General features: G+C 46.0%; 1 protein-coding gene across 2 annotated transcripts in view; it reads left to right on the top strand.

The window, feature by feature from the left end:
- DMXL1 (Dmx like 1) overlaps positions 1–13789 on the top strand; it is a 268508-nt gene that overhangs the window by 59288 nt on the left and 195431 nt on the right. For both annotated transcript variants that reach the window (XM_073624666.1, XM_073624667.1), the window contains exon 2: positions 10982–11107. In XM_073624666.1, coding sequence (XP_073480767.1) covers positions 10982–11107 — 126 coding nt within the window. The remainder of the gene's footprint in view (positions 1–10981; positions 11108–13789) is intronic.

The raw sequence follows: 13789 nt of genomic DNA on the forward strand, positions 1-13789 counted from the left end.
TGCAAAATGATGAAAATCGAACGTACGCAGAAATGTAAATATCCAAATTTCTCTAAAAATCTGAAGGTTTTAATTTTTCCCTTACAGCTTTCAGAATTTGTGAAAGACCCCCAAAACCATGTGTATTCTGAAAGCATATGACTTCTAAAATAAAAAAAAAGGTGCCACTGATTTTTTTAGACACTGCGGTATTTGCGCAAATGTTTATCGAAACAATATATTTGCAAAAGATACACTAAAACCATTATTGGCAGATAAAAACACAGCTAATTTTACAAAATTCCTGCTAAATCCCTACTAAATATAAAAGCTTAACCTGTATAGAGTTAATAAATAACAAAAAAAATATTTTTACATTGCGCCTTTTTGCAAAATGGTGAAAATCGAACGTACCCAAAAATTTCTCTAAAAATCTGGAGTTTTTCATTTTTCACTTACAGCTTTTAGTCTTTTTGTAAAAGACCCCCCCCAAACTATATATTTTCTGAAAGCACATGGCCAGTAGAATAAAAACAAAGGTGCTACTAATTTTTTTAAGGTAGCATGATATTTGCGCAAATGTTTTGCTAAAAATACACTAAAATCATTAATAGTGTACATAAACACAACATAACAAAATTCCTGCTAAATTGCTACTATAGCATCTCTCACATGTGGCATACTAACATGTACGCCCATGGGGGGCCATGTTTACCTGCACAGGTGTTCCATACATCCCCGTAAAGGCAATCCCATTTGAGTCAATTGGGATGCAGCGGCTGCACAGACATAGCTGCTGTTCCCAATCTGACATCCGTGTGGGTACGCCACCCCAAACCAGACAGTGTGAGCTCAGAGACATGCATGTGGGCCTACATGGATGTAAAATTGGGAGCAACGGCTCTGTTAATGCAGGTGCTACATCCCAAATAACGTCAATGGGACGGCCTGCACAGAGATGCACGGAACACCTCTGCGTCCTGTAAAGGTACGCTGTGTATGTCCTGTGTGAACAAGGCCTTAGGCCCCTTTCACACATGCAGTCCGCTCGGGTCTGCCTGTCCATTTTTCAGGCGGGCCAAATTGGACCACCCATTTTTTTCTATATAGAGGCTGATGTAAATGGACATGTGTCTGTTTTACACCAGCCTGCATCCGATCCAGTCTGCTAAAAACAGACAGACGGGGATTCCATCCATCTTCTTTGGTGAGATTTCAGAGGTCTAAACGGACCCCCATATCTTTTTTTGAGACAGAGAAAGGGACTGAAGATAGTCCCTTTGTCTGTAGCACTTTACATGAATGAATGGAATCTGTATAGAGATTCCATTCATTCATAAAATGACAGTCTAATACATTGTAACACTAGCAGTTACAACGTTTAGCTGCCAGTGGATATAGCAGCGATTGCTGCCTATATCTGTTGTAAAGGTGGGGGTTGGTTTACACATGTATACCAAGCCTCCCAAGCTACAAGCGCCCCCCCTCCCGCGATCTCCAGCTTGACAGATCATAGGAGATCTGTGCATGGGGGAAGCTGTGGGAGGGGAAGTAGGGAAGTAGGGAAGTAGAGATGCCGCTCGGAGTGGCCATGGATCGGGGGGTGCGGTGGCAGTATAGGGGGTGATCAGAGGTATTGTGTGGACACATCTGCCCCCCCCCATCCCCATGCAGCACCTGAAGGGAGCGGCGGCAGAGGAGGGATGCCGGCTAATCATGGTGGCTGCGGGGAGCGGGTTTGCTGGGGGGGGTCGGATCGGGTGGAGGGGGGTAATTGGTGCTGGGGGGGGTGAAGGGGGGTGAAGGGGATGAGAGAGGAGAGTGGGGGGAGTGGTTCTAAGTGAAAGTTGGCAGCGGGAGGTGGAGTGGCAAGGAACAGGGAGGCGGCGGCGTGGGTGGGGTGGTCACATTAGGGGTTAATAACTCTGATCAGCGGGTTGTAATCAGTCTGCTGAACAATTCTGATATAAGCTTGTGGTCATTGAAGTGACCATAAACTTATAGGAGACGGAGAAAAGAGGTCTGTACGGCATGCGGACTTGGCCACCTGCAGGCACTTTTTAGGTCTCTACGGACCTGGCAGTGAAAGGGTTAAATCATAATTTTTAAAGAGCAACTGTCATCTCTGTCCCGCAGTTGCTTCTCCTCTGACGCGCTGTTGACTCACAGACAGTCCCATTCACTTTAATGGGACGGCTGGTGATGCGGCAGTGACACAACAAGGTGAGGGATGTGGCAGTAGCAGGGGAGTGGATGCCCGCTAACAGGAGTAATATGCTGTCAGATTAGTAAAACAGCGGTATCCGAACTGATTCAATTGTACAGTTTGCAGTGTACATAGATTTGCAAAACAATGGGATAAAGGAATATTCCTCAACTTTGTTTTATCTCTTGGTGACTGTGAAATTGTGTGAATGCATCAATGCAGTGCATGTTATCTCAGTTTGCAGAGCTTGAATTCATTGAATGAGTTTACCAAAAATTTAAATCTTGCAGAATATACAGCCTCATGCTACATAACTAAGCTCCATTTCATGCTGAATAAACTCAATTATTTATGTATCTTAAATAGAAAACTATCTTTTAGATTTTTACTCAAAAAGCATTTTATTCAAATAAATTAGATAAAAATAAAAAAAAAACAGTTTTAAATCAAAAAAATCTGATTTTTTTTTTTTTTTTTTTTTTAAAGCATTGATTTATATCCACCCTAGTTGAACGGAAAAAAACTCAGTGTGTACCAGGCTTAAGCTGTTTACAAAATGTGGCTCTAAAAGGTCTCTCCACCAGTACATTTAAAGCGGGAGTCCACCTAAAAAAAAAAAAAAAAAAATATTAAAAGCCAGCAGCTAAAAATACTGCAGCTACTGACTTTTAATAAATGGACACTTACCTGTCCCAGGGTCCAGTGATGTCGGCAGCCGACGCCGATCACTCACTCGACTCTCGGCAGCTGCCGCCGCCATCCTAGGTTAGAGAATCAGGAAGTGAAGCGCTGCGGCTTCACTTCCCGGTTCCCTACTGCGCATGCGCGAGGTAACTGGTCCCCGCTATCTCCTGGGACCTGTGTGTTTCCCAGGAGACAGCGCGGAGGGACGGGAAGAGGCGTAGACTCCCGTGGGAGTCTATGCCAGGAAGTGGGTGCGAATACCTGTATTAGACAGGTATCTGCACCCCCCTCCCCCCTGAAAGGTGCCAAATGTGACACCGGATGGGGGGAGAGTTCCAAAAAGCGGAAGTTCCATTTTTGTGTGGAACTTCCCTTTAAAGGAGAAACTGTGGGGGGGAGGAGATGAGGACGTGACGTAGGACGCGACGTGAGGGGGAGGGGCTGATGCCGGCGCCTGTGTGAGGATCTGGGGCGAGCGGCTCCGGACGGGAGAGAGCTGCGAACGGGGCGATACACTGCAGCGATCCCGGTGTAAGTGTTCCACCGGGATGTCCTGGCTCCCGTGAAGGGCCCCCCCTTCTCGTCCCCCGCGCCCACGGACGGCGTCACATACACAGTATACGACCCAGCCGGTTGGCTGGGACGTGACAGATCTGGAAACGAGCAGACAAACAGCTGATTATCAGCTGGAGGAGAAGCCCAGAGAGCGAGAGCGGGAGGAAGGGTAGTGAAGCCGCTCAAACAGCGTGCTGTCCGTCTGAACTGCTACCCGACGTACCGGACACCTGACGACCCCCCCTGAGTTTTCTCTCCCCCCCTGCTTTTCACCCAAGATCAGGACTGCGATCCTACGCTGAAGGAGGACTACTGCTTAGAGACAGCGTCAGAAGAAAAGGTAGGAATCTCTGCATATCCTTATGAGAAGTAACTGGAAAGCATAGTGGTTTATGGATGGATAACTTCCTGCATAATCAGGGTCTGAAAAGTGTCTGAGCGCAGGGAATTTTGTGTGTCCCCTCCTGGACCTGGCTGCGAATCTGTGAACAAACTGTGGGTACTATGTCTGTGGCTTGACTTCCCCCGCACGCTTGAGATCTGACTCATATACTCCACAGTACATCACCCCAGGGTCCTTGCCTTGCCTCTGGAGGAGATATAAGGAGGGGGACCGATAAGGTCACTCTCTCAGGTTCCAGTTATTTGGAAGCCTGACATAACTTAAGGAAAAACCCAGCATAAATGTAAAGACTCCTCCCTAGGCGGGCGATAAGGATTGCGACAGGCGAGGAGGGCTAGGAGGGCTCCTCCTTGGACTCTGTGTGCATTGGTTCACAATTTTCCTCTTTTTGGTTTTTTCTTTTTCCCTCTATTTTTCTTTATGTGCACGCGGTGGGTAGGCACCACCAGGAGGGACCGAGCAACACGTCGTGAGAGGGGGTCTGATACCCCAAAAGCGGATACCCGGTGGAAGCATGAGAGGGCGGTCCCAAAAAACAGCAGAACCTAAAAACTCAAGAGAGAGCCTTAATACTAGCACCATTCAAAAATATCTTACAGAATCAAACCCAAAGAGTCCAGGGCAGGATATGAAACCCTCAGGAACAAATGAAAAGAAAAAAGAACAACAGAAGCAGAAGGGGGGACAGGGGGCTAGGCCTAAGGAGGACTCGGGTCTGGAGGGGGGAGTGATGAGTGACACCCCGGAAGAGCAAAGAAATATGGATCGTGGCATGAATAGAACAGAAATGCTGGAAATGTTTGCTAAACTGGAGGGAGTGATAAAATCGGAAATCATGAATGTACGCTCAGATATGGGCCATTTACTCCATAGGGTGGAAGAAGTAGAAGAGGTATCAGCAAAGCAAGCAAAGACAATTTCTGAACTCCAAGATCAAATAGTCAAGATCCAGAGCGAAAATCGCATGCTGTCCTACAAAATGGAAGAGCAGGAGAACCAGAGCAGGCGACAAAATCTGCGAATCAGATCCATCCCGGAACAAATGAATGAAGACCTTGGGGAGAAAGTGAGAAAAATATTCAACCCCATTTTGGGTAGAAAGGTGGAGGAGGCCCTCAGGATTGATCGGGTCCATAGGGTAAGGAAACCCCCCAATCTCAATCAAGATATCCCCAGGGATGTTATCGTGAAGTTCCACTTGTACGAAGATAAGGAAAAAATATGGAGGAATCTCAGGGGTGCTCCCCCAATCTGCTTCGAAAATAAAAACCTACAGATTTTCGCGGACATATCGGCTGGAACCCTAGCACGAAGAAGACAGATGAGACCTCTATTAGATCAACTTCGAAGGGCCAACTTGAAGTATAGCTGGGGGTTCCCAACATCCCTGTTAGTTGTCAAAGACGGGAGAACACATAGGATGAGGTTTCCAGAAGAGACTCAGGATTTTTGCGCAAGTGTGGGGATCACGATGCCAGAGGAACTGAGATAAGAACCATAATGATCGCTCCACTAAGTTCATTTGAGTATGAGGGGGACTCGGGGTTTTTTTTTTTTTTTTTTTTTTTTTTTTTTTTTCCCCGGGGGATTGTTGTGAGTAACTAAGAATACGGGACTCGGGACTTTGGGCAATCTATAGTGCAATAAGGTGATGGCTGTGCGGGGGGTGGGGGGGGGTGTGGGTCCTAGTAGGGGCGCTAGCCTCTTGTCCTCTTAAACCTCCCTCCGTGCGGGGGGGAGGGGGGGGGAGAGTTTTTTTTTTTTTTTTTTTTTTTTTTTTTTTTTTCTCTCTCTCCCCACCACCTTCCCCCGCGTAGCGGGGGGGCGGCACGGGTTGCCGGCTTATCGGCACCACCCCTCGAAGCAGTGCGCGCTGTACGGGATCTGGAACATCCTCTACAAGCGGGCCTTGGGCTGGGTGGCAGCCGGGGGGATGGGGGGAGGGGCCGGGGTGGGGGGTGTTCAGGGGTGGGGATGAAGGGGGGGTGGGGTGTTCCTGCGAGGGGGATCTTAGAAGGGCAGAGAGGAGCGGCCAGGGCCGTGAGCCTAAGTAATGCCTGACCTCAAGTTTCTCTCATATAATGTAAAGGGCCTCAACTCTCCCGTAAAAAGACATAAAATTCTGAAGGAATTGCAACATTATGGGGCTGACATAGTTTTTCTCCAAGAGACTCATCTGGTGCTGGAGTCTAGGATCAGGCTTTTCTCTCCGGGCCTGCCGCAATGGTTTTATAGTGACTCCCCCATCAGAAGAGCAAAGGGGGTGGCAATTGGTTTCTCAAAGTCTTCAAACTTCTCATTAATAGATAGACTGACAGACCCGGATGGCCGGTATATTTTCTTGAAGGGCAACATCGGAAATAAGATATTCACTCTGGCGAATATATATTGCCCCAATAAGAAACCAATGTCTTTTCTCGGTCAGGTGTTGACGAGGCTGATGAATTTCAGAGAGGGAGAGGTGGTATTGGCGGGAGACCTCAACTTCTACCTGGACACTGGTATCGATACTACGTCCCGGGCACAGGGGACGAGCAGGGCCTCTACTGCCGCAATTGGGCGGCGGCTTTTTGACTGCCGCCTTGTAGATGCTTGGCGGACGCAACACGCCAAGGATAGGGACTTTACCTTCTTCTCCCCTGGGCACGGGACGTATTCGAGACTAGACTACATCTTTGTTGACCATGGCCTCTTGGAGCAAGTACAGGAAACTAAAATTGAGATTATTTCACTTTCAGATCACGCACCGGTCACCTTAACGTTGCGGCTCCCTGACAGGGTTGAAGGGACTTATGCGTGGAAACTGAATGAATCTCTGCTCAAAGATCCAAAAGTGTTGGGGAAGATACAAGAAGAGGTTGACTTTTACTTTAAAGCGAACGATACAGGAGAGGTTTCATACTCCATTCTATGGGAAGCACATAAGGCGTTTACCAGGGGGGTCCTTATCTCCATGGGAGCGGGTATTAAAAAAAAGAGAAGGGAGGAAAGGGAGAGGCTGCTCGCTGAAATTTTTATCTTGGAGCAGAAACACAAGGCGAGAAGGGGATTTAATCAGGAAATCTTCCACCGACTAGTCGATAAAAGGGAGGAGCTGAGGGATATTATAGATCAGGAAACTAAGAGATCCCTTAATAGATTAACAAAAGAAAATTACCTGTGGGCGAATAAGTCTAGCAAGCACCTGGCCAGAATGATCAGAAAGAAAAAAGACAGGAATTTCATAGGCAAAATACAGAACAAAAAAGGAGAGCTTATCAGCACTAGTACAGGTATAGCAGAGGAGTTTAAAAAGTTCTATGGAGCGCTCTACTCCATAGGCCTAAATAGAACGGTCAGCCCTACACAGGGGAAGAGGGTCGAGGAGTTCCTAAGGGAGGCAGGAGTGGCGGAGCTTACAATGGAAGAGAGAGAGGCTCTGGATAGACCGATCGGGGAGGAAGAGATCATGGCAGCCCTCAAATCCTCCCCGAAAGGCAAGAGCCCAGGCCCCGACGGCTTCACCACATTATATTTGGAGAAGTTGAAACACATTTTAGTCCCTAGATTGTGCCAATATTGGAACAATCTGGGTAATAACTGCGAGATGGGAAGAGAGGCGTTGTTAGCCTCAATTACTTTAAGCTTAAAAGAGGGGAAAAACGATAGGCTATGCTCCAGTTATAGGCCCATCTCGTTGTTGAATGCAGATGTGAAGCTCTTCGCAAAGGTTCTGGCTGGGAGACTGAAGGAGAGAATGGCATCCCTGGTTCATGCAGATCAAGCGGGTTTCATACCCGGGAGACAGAGCAGAGACAACGGTGTACGAGCAGCGCTCCTTTTGGAGTTAGGTAAACGCAAGGGACCCCCAGTTCTATTCCTGTCAGTTGATGCGGAAAAAGCGTTTGACAGGGTAGACTGGGGGTTCATGTTGAAAACGTTGGAAGTTATGGGGGTGGGGCAGAGGTATATCTCCTGGGTGAAGTCCCTTTATAGTCACCCTATGGCTACAGTTAGGGTCAATGGGGTATTATCAGAGCCTCTGGAGATGAAAAACGGCACTAGGCAGGGGTGTCCGTTGTCCCCTCTACTGTTTGTTCTGTCTCTTGAGCCTCTCCTCGCTGCCATTCGCAACGACCCAGATTGCAACGGGGTGGGAACGGGAGGGGAGGAGCACAAACTCGCGGCGTTTGCCGACGATATACTATTTTTTATTACCAACCCCAGAATTACCCTCCCGAACCTGCTCCGAGTAATCAGAGGGTACGGGGAACTATCAAATTTCAAAGTCAATTTGAAAAAGTCGGAGATCCTAAATATTAGCGTAGACAAGGACGAGGCCTCCCACCTCGCTCAGGTATTTCCATTTCCCTGGAAAGAGGAAATTAAATATCTAGGGGTAAAACTCTCCAACTCCATAAATGGATTGTACCATAAAAATTATTTACCACTGCTGGATGAGATTAGGCAGGAAACTAGAAGGTTAGCTACGAGACCGCTCTCGTGGCTTGGTCGCGTGAATGCGGTTAAGATGATACTGACCCCTAAGATACTTTTTAAATTCCAGATGCTCCCCATCCCACTTCCTCTGTATTACTTTGGAGCCTTAAGGAGACTGGTGGCGAGTTTTGTCTGGGGGGGCAAAAAACCACGTATTTCTTACGTGGTTTTGAGTAGGGGGAAAAAAAAGGGGGGGCTGGCCCTACCGGACTTTTATAGATATTACATATCAATCACAATATCACGGGTTATTGAATGGTCCAAAAAGGATACTGAAAAAAGATGGGTCAGATTAGAACACTACATGAGTAACACTGATTTACGTAGGAAAGTATGGAATCCACCAAAATATCGAGCACTGGGCACTAACACAGCGGTTTTGACACAAAACACTCTTAAATGTTGGGATTTGGTACACACACAGAATAAGTGGACATTTAACTCACCTTTAATTTACATGAAAGATAATCCTTTTTTTGAGCCAGGGACGAGGGAGGTGGGGGGGAATTGGTTAAAAGACGAAGGTATCCAACTTAAAAACTTCCTTAGTAACAATGGAAGCTTACGCACATTCTCCGAGTTAAAGGCAGACTCGGGGATTGGGGTTCTGGACGTGTGGAGGTACCTTCAGCTCTCGCACTTCACTGAAAAGCTCCCAGGGCCACTTAGGGGTGAAGGGGAATACAGACCACTCGAGCAGCTCTGTGAGAGGGAGCAGCCGCGTGGGACTATCTCACAAATCTATAGGATCTTGGGCACGAGACTGGAGCTGGAGGTGCCCCCGTACATCAGAAAGTGGGAACGGGAATTAGGTTCACAATGTGGTGAAGTCACCCTAGAGAAGATTTTGAAATTGGTACATTTGGCAGCACAGGATTCCAGGAGAATGGAAACTCACTATAAATGTTTAGCAAGATGGTACGCCACCCCAGACAGACTCGCCAAAATGGACAACACCAAATCCAACTTATGTTGGAGGGGCTGCACCTCTATAGGTTCGATGGCCCACATGTGGTGGGAATGCCACGTTATTAAAACTTTTTGGGGAAAAATCATAAGTTTGATCAAGGTAATTACAGGAGAGGTTATCCCGATAGATCCATGGGTATGCCTTTTTCACGGCACGTCAAAGACGGTGAGGAGTTATCGCTCCTCTATGGTAGCCATACTGCTGGATGCGGCTAAAAAGCAGATAGCAACAAAATGGCTAGACCCGGCTGCACCAAATATCCGGGACTGGCTACTTAGCGTTAACGAGGTGTACAACGTCGAAATTATAGATAGCAGAGGAATTGTCCCCGGGGAGGGAGAGGTAGGAGAAGGTAAATGGGAGGGATGGCAAAGGTATAAAAAGACTTGGAGTTTTGCCGAGCAATTTATAGATAGTACTTAGGGGGCCGGCGAAGTGGACAGTGACATGAGTCCATCAATGTATTAGCAGCTGTCCTCTAGATCCTCCTGCAGGAACAGGGGTGGGCGGGATTGGGGGTTTTTGGGTGGGTAGGATGAACTCTGTTAATGAATTTGTTATCTTTCTCTTTTTTTTGTATTTGGTTGAGTTCGGTTTTTTATTGAGAAACAGTAAATAAAGTATTTAAAAGAAGAAGGGAGGAAAAGAAGAAAAAAAAAAAAGAAAAGAAAAAAGAAGCTACACATGATGTGAAAATCAAAAGAGACAGAATTGACACTGATAAAGTGGAGGAAGTCTCTAATGGAATCACTGAGGTGGCAAAAAAAAAAAAAAAAAAAAAAAAAAAAAAAGAAACTGTGGCGTTACCAGTATATCTAGATCAATTGCACCCATTCATTAAATGCTTCTTTGTACTGTTGTCCAGGATTAGGCCATGTAATGTTGCTTCAATTCCACCATGTTATTTGTTTACAGTTTTATTAGCGCCTATAAAGTTTACCTTTTGGGCTTCTTAGAGAAGTTTCACTAAAATTTCTCACTTTGGCTTTCTTGGTGGCTGTTGCTACAGGAAGGCGTGTAAAAACCTTTTTAATCCTGTTCCCAGACAGTCGTGCAAGCAGCCATCTTTTTTAGCTCCCACACCTTACCAGGGCAGGTTCCTCACCCTATAATGCTTGTTTGCTGTGCAGGCCTTTGGTACATCTTTGAGGGGCTGGAATCACTGAGTGTGAAAGGGGGGCAGGCAATTCATTTCTCTGCTTCCTGATGTTGGGTGGAGCTTCTCTCTCATGTGACTGTTCTGGAGGATTCCAGGAAATGGAGCTACCATGTACTGTCTCAGATGTACTCATAGGTAGAATGCCAAATAAATGCAAAAGCCGACACTTATTCTTGGCTGTACAATCTTCTTTATTGAATCACAGGATAAAGTCCACAAACAGGACAGTGTCCTATGCATCCTTCACTTCTCCTTTGAGAATGTTAACACAAATCATAATGGGCATAATCCTGGTTGTCAAAAAGAGTTAGTTCTCGACTTCAACATGCTTTCAGCACATTTTGAATAGTCCTAAACTTGCTGAAATATTAGCTTGTGTAAAGTAATGGCCAGCACTCATATCGACTGGCTCTAGGAAACCTGCTTTGCAAATGCTTGGCAGCATCTTGCTGTGCACACTAACCTTGAAAGCAATGAATGCCAACTCGCTAAAAATAAATGGCTTAATTTAATTTGTGAAATAAAATGTATTTATCTTCTCCACAGGCTTACGCATCTGGATGTGATGTGGTGATTCTGGGAAGTGATTTTGAGAGGCTACAAGTGATCCCTGGAGTTCAACATGGAAATGTTCTGGTTGGCTGCGTGGACTGTTCTATGCAACAGGGCAGGGTAGGAATAATTCATATTGGTGTTATCGGTTGCTTGATTTTACATTCTTTAACACAATAAGGTCAATTCAGGCTATGCCCCATAGCTAACAGACGCAGTAACTAGTATTCTTTGTGGAAAATTATAAACTAATTGGTACAGTCTATTTTGGAATAGTAGATCATTTTGAGCTGTTTTGTGTAATGTGTTTATTTACTACTACCGGATGCTGTGTTTCTGCATTAGTCACATGATTATGCTTCTGAACTGACCACAGAGCATAATCAGTGTGTGATTTGAGATAACCAGCAATCCTTTCTTTGAGAAACAATTACTATCCAAAGGGCTCTAATTTCTATGCCATAAAACCCAGAAAAATTAAATTAGGCGTTTTCCCCCCTGATTAGTAGCTCATAGTTGGCAATGGTCAGAAACATTAACCATAAGATCTCTGGAGCTCATGGGGCTCATTTAGACTTGTGGTTGGGAATGTTAAAAATGTGCGGTTGAGTCGAGTTTAATGCCCCTTTCCCCTCCAAGTTGCAATGACAGCAGATGGGTGTGTTTACATGCATCAGTCGTGATGCTCTGCAGCAAAAATTATCCAACATTAGCCCACCAAATGCTACCTATTCAAGCAATTGCGGAAGTACTGCAAACGCCCAACAACTGCTTGCAATGCATGCAGTTGTGGCGTAATTATGGGGTTGAAACAGCCAATCACTACCTGTTCAGTGGCTCTGAAAAGCAATCCTAACGCAGGGCTATGGTTTAGATGCATGTCCAAGGGCCCTTTCACACATGCGGTCCCATTGACTTACAATGGAAGGTGCCTTTTTGGTGCACTTTTGAAAACCTGCACCAAAGATGCAGCATGCAGGACTTTTCAAAAGTGTAGTGCACCTGCAGTGTGAACAGCTACATAGGATTTACTGGAGAATAGTTTTCCAGTGCTTTTGTTGCCTTGGAAAAGTGTGGCAAAAGCGCATCAGTGTAAAAGGGGTTTAAACCTAGCCTTAAGGGGTCGTTCAGTAAGGGCCATTTTACACCTAATGCAGTGGGATGCAGTTGGATGCATTTTGAACAAAGTTTGTTAAAAATCCTTGCAATGTACAGCCGTGGCCAAAAGTTTTGAGAATGACACACATAATAATTTTCACAAAGTCTGCTGCCTCCGTTTTTGTGATGGCAATTTGTATATACTCCAGAATGTAATGAAGAGTGATCAGATGAATTGCAATTATTGCAAAGTTCCTCTTTGCCATGAAAATTAACTTCATCCCATAAAAAATGTTTCCACTGCATTTGTGATGAAGGCTTCAGGGCGCCCAAGAAAGTCCAGCAAGTGCCAGGACCATCTCCTACAGTTGATTCAGCTGCGGGATCGGGGCACCACCAGTGCAGAGCTTGCTCAGGCAGGTGTGAGTGCATCTGCACGCACAGTGAGGCAAAGACTTTTGGAAGATGGCCTGGTATCAAGAAGGGAGGCAAAAAGCCACCTCTCTCTAGGAAAAACATCAGGGGCAGACTGATATTCTGCAAAAGGTACAGGGATTGGACTGCTGAGGACTGGGGTCAAGTAATTTTCTCTGATGAATCCGATCCATTTGTTTGGGGCATTCAGAAAAAACCTTGGGGCGCTTTTGAGGTGCTTTTTTTAAGCTCTCCAAACATGCTGCTTGCAGGAGTTTTTTCACCTCCCCACCAATGCACCGCCCCAGTGTGAAAGCATCCATTGATTTTAATGGGAAGCCGTTTTCGTGAGCTTTTCAGGCGCTTTTATTGCAAAAGCACTTGAAAAATCCTCACTGTGATAGGGGTATAAACCTTGTCTGGAGAAGAAAAGGTGAGCGCTACCATCAGCCCTGTGTCATGCCAACAGTAAAGCATCCTGAGACCATTTATGTGTGGGGTTGCTTCTCAGCCAAGGCAGTGTGCTCACTCAGTTTTGCCTAAGAACACAGCCATGAAGAAAGAATGGTACAAAAACATCCTCTGAGAGCAACTTCTCTCAACTGTCCCCATATGGAAACTCCCCAGACCTTAATCCCATTGAGAAGTGAGAACTTGTGGTCAATCCTCAAGAGGCGGGTGAACAAAACCCCCCACAAATTCTGACAAACCCCAAGCATTAATAATGCAAGAATGGGCTGCCTTTAGTCAGAATGTGGCCCAAAAGTTGATTGACCGCATGCCAGGGCGAATTGCAGAGGTCCTGAAAAAGAAAGGTCAACACTGCAAATATTGACTCTTTGCGTAAACTTCATATAATTGTCAATAAAAGCCTCTGACACTTATGAAATGCTTGTAATTATATTTTAGTATACCATAGTAACATCTGACAAAAAGATTTCAAAACACTGAAGCAGCAGACTTTGTGAAAATTACCCACTTAACCACTTGCCGACCACCGCATGTACATTTACGTCAGCAGAATAGCACGGCTGGGCAAATGGGCGTACAGGTACATTCCTTTGAATTTCCCGCCTTGTAATCGGGAGCTCCGTGAGTCGGGTCGCGGGTCCCGCGGACTCTATGGCTGCGGGGATACCCGCGACCGTCTCACGGAGCTGAAGAACGAGGAGATGCTAATGTAAACAAGCATCTCCTCGTTCTGCCTAGTGACACACTCACCGATCTTAGCTCCCTGTGATCGGGAGCTATGATCAGTGAAGTGCTGTTCGTAGCCCATCCCCCTAACAG

This window comes from Aquarana catesbeiana, linkage group LG01 (genome assembly GCF_042186555.1).
Source record: "Aquarana catesbeiana isolate 2022-GZ linkage group LG01, ASM4218655v1, whole genome shotgun sequence".
In the NCBI taxonomy this organism is placed as follows: Eukaryota; Metazoa; Chordata; class Amphibia; order Anura; family Ranidae; genus Aquarana; species Aquarana catesbeiana.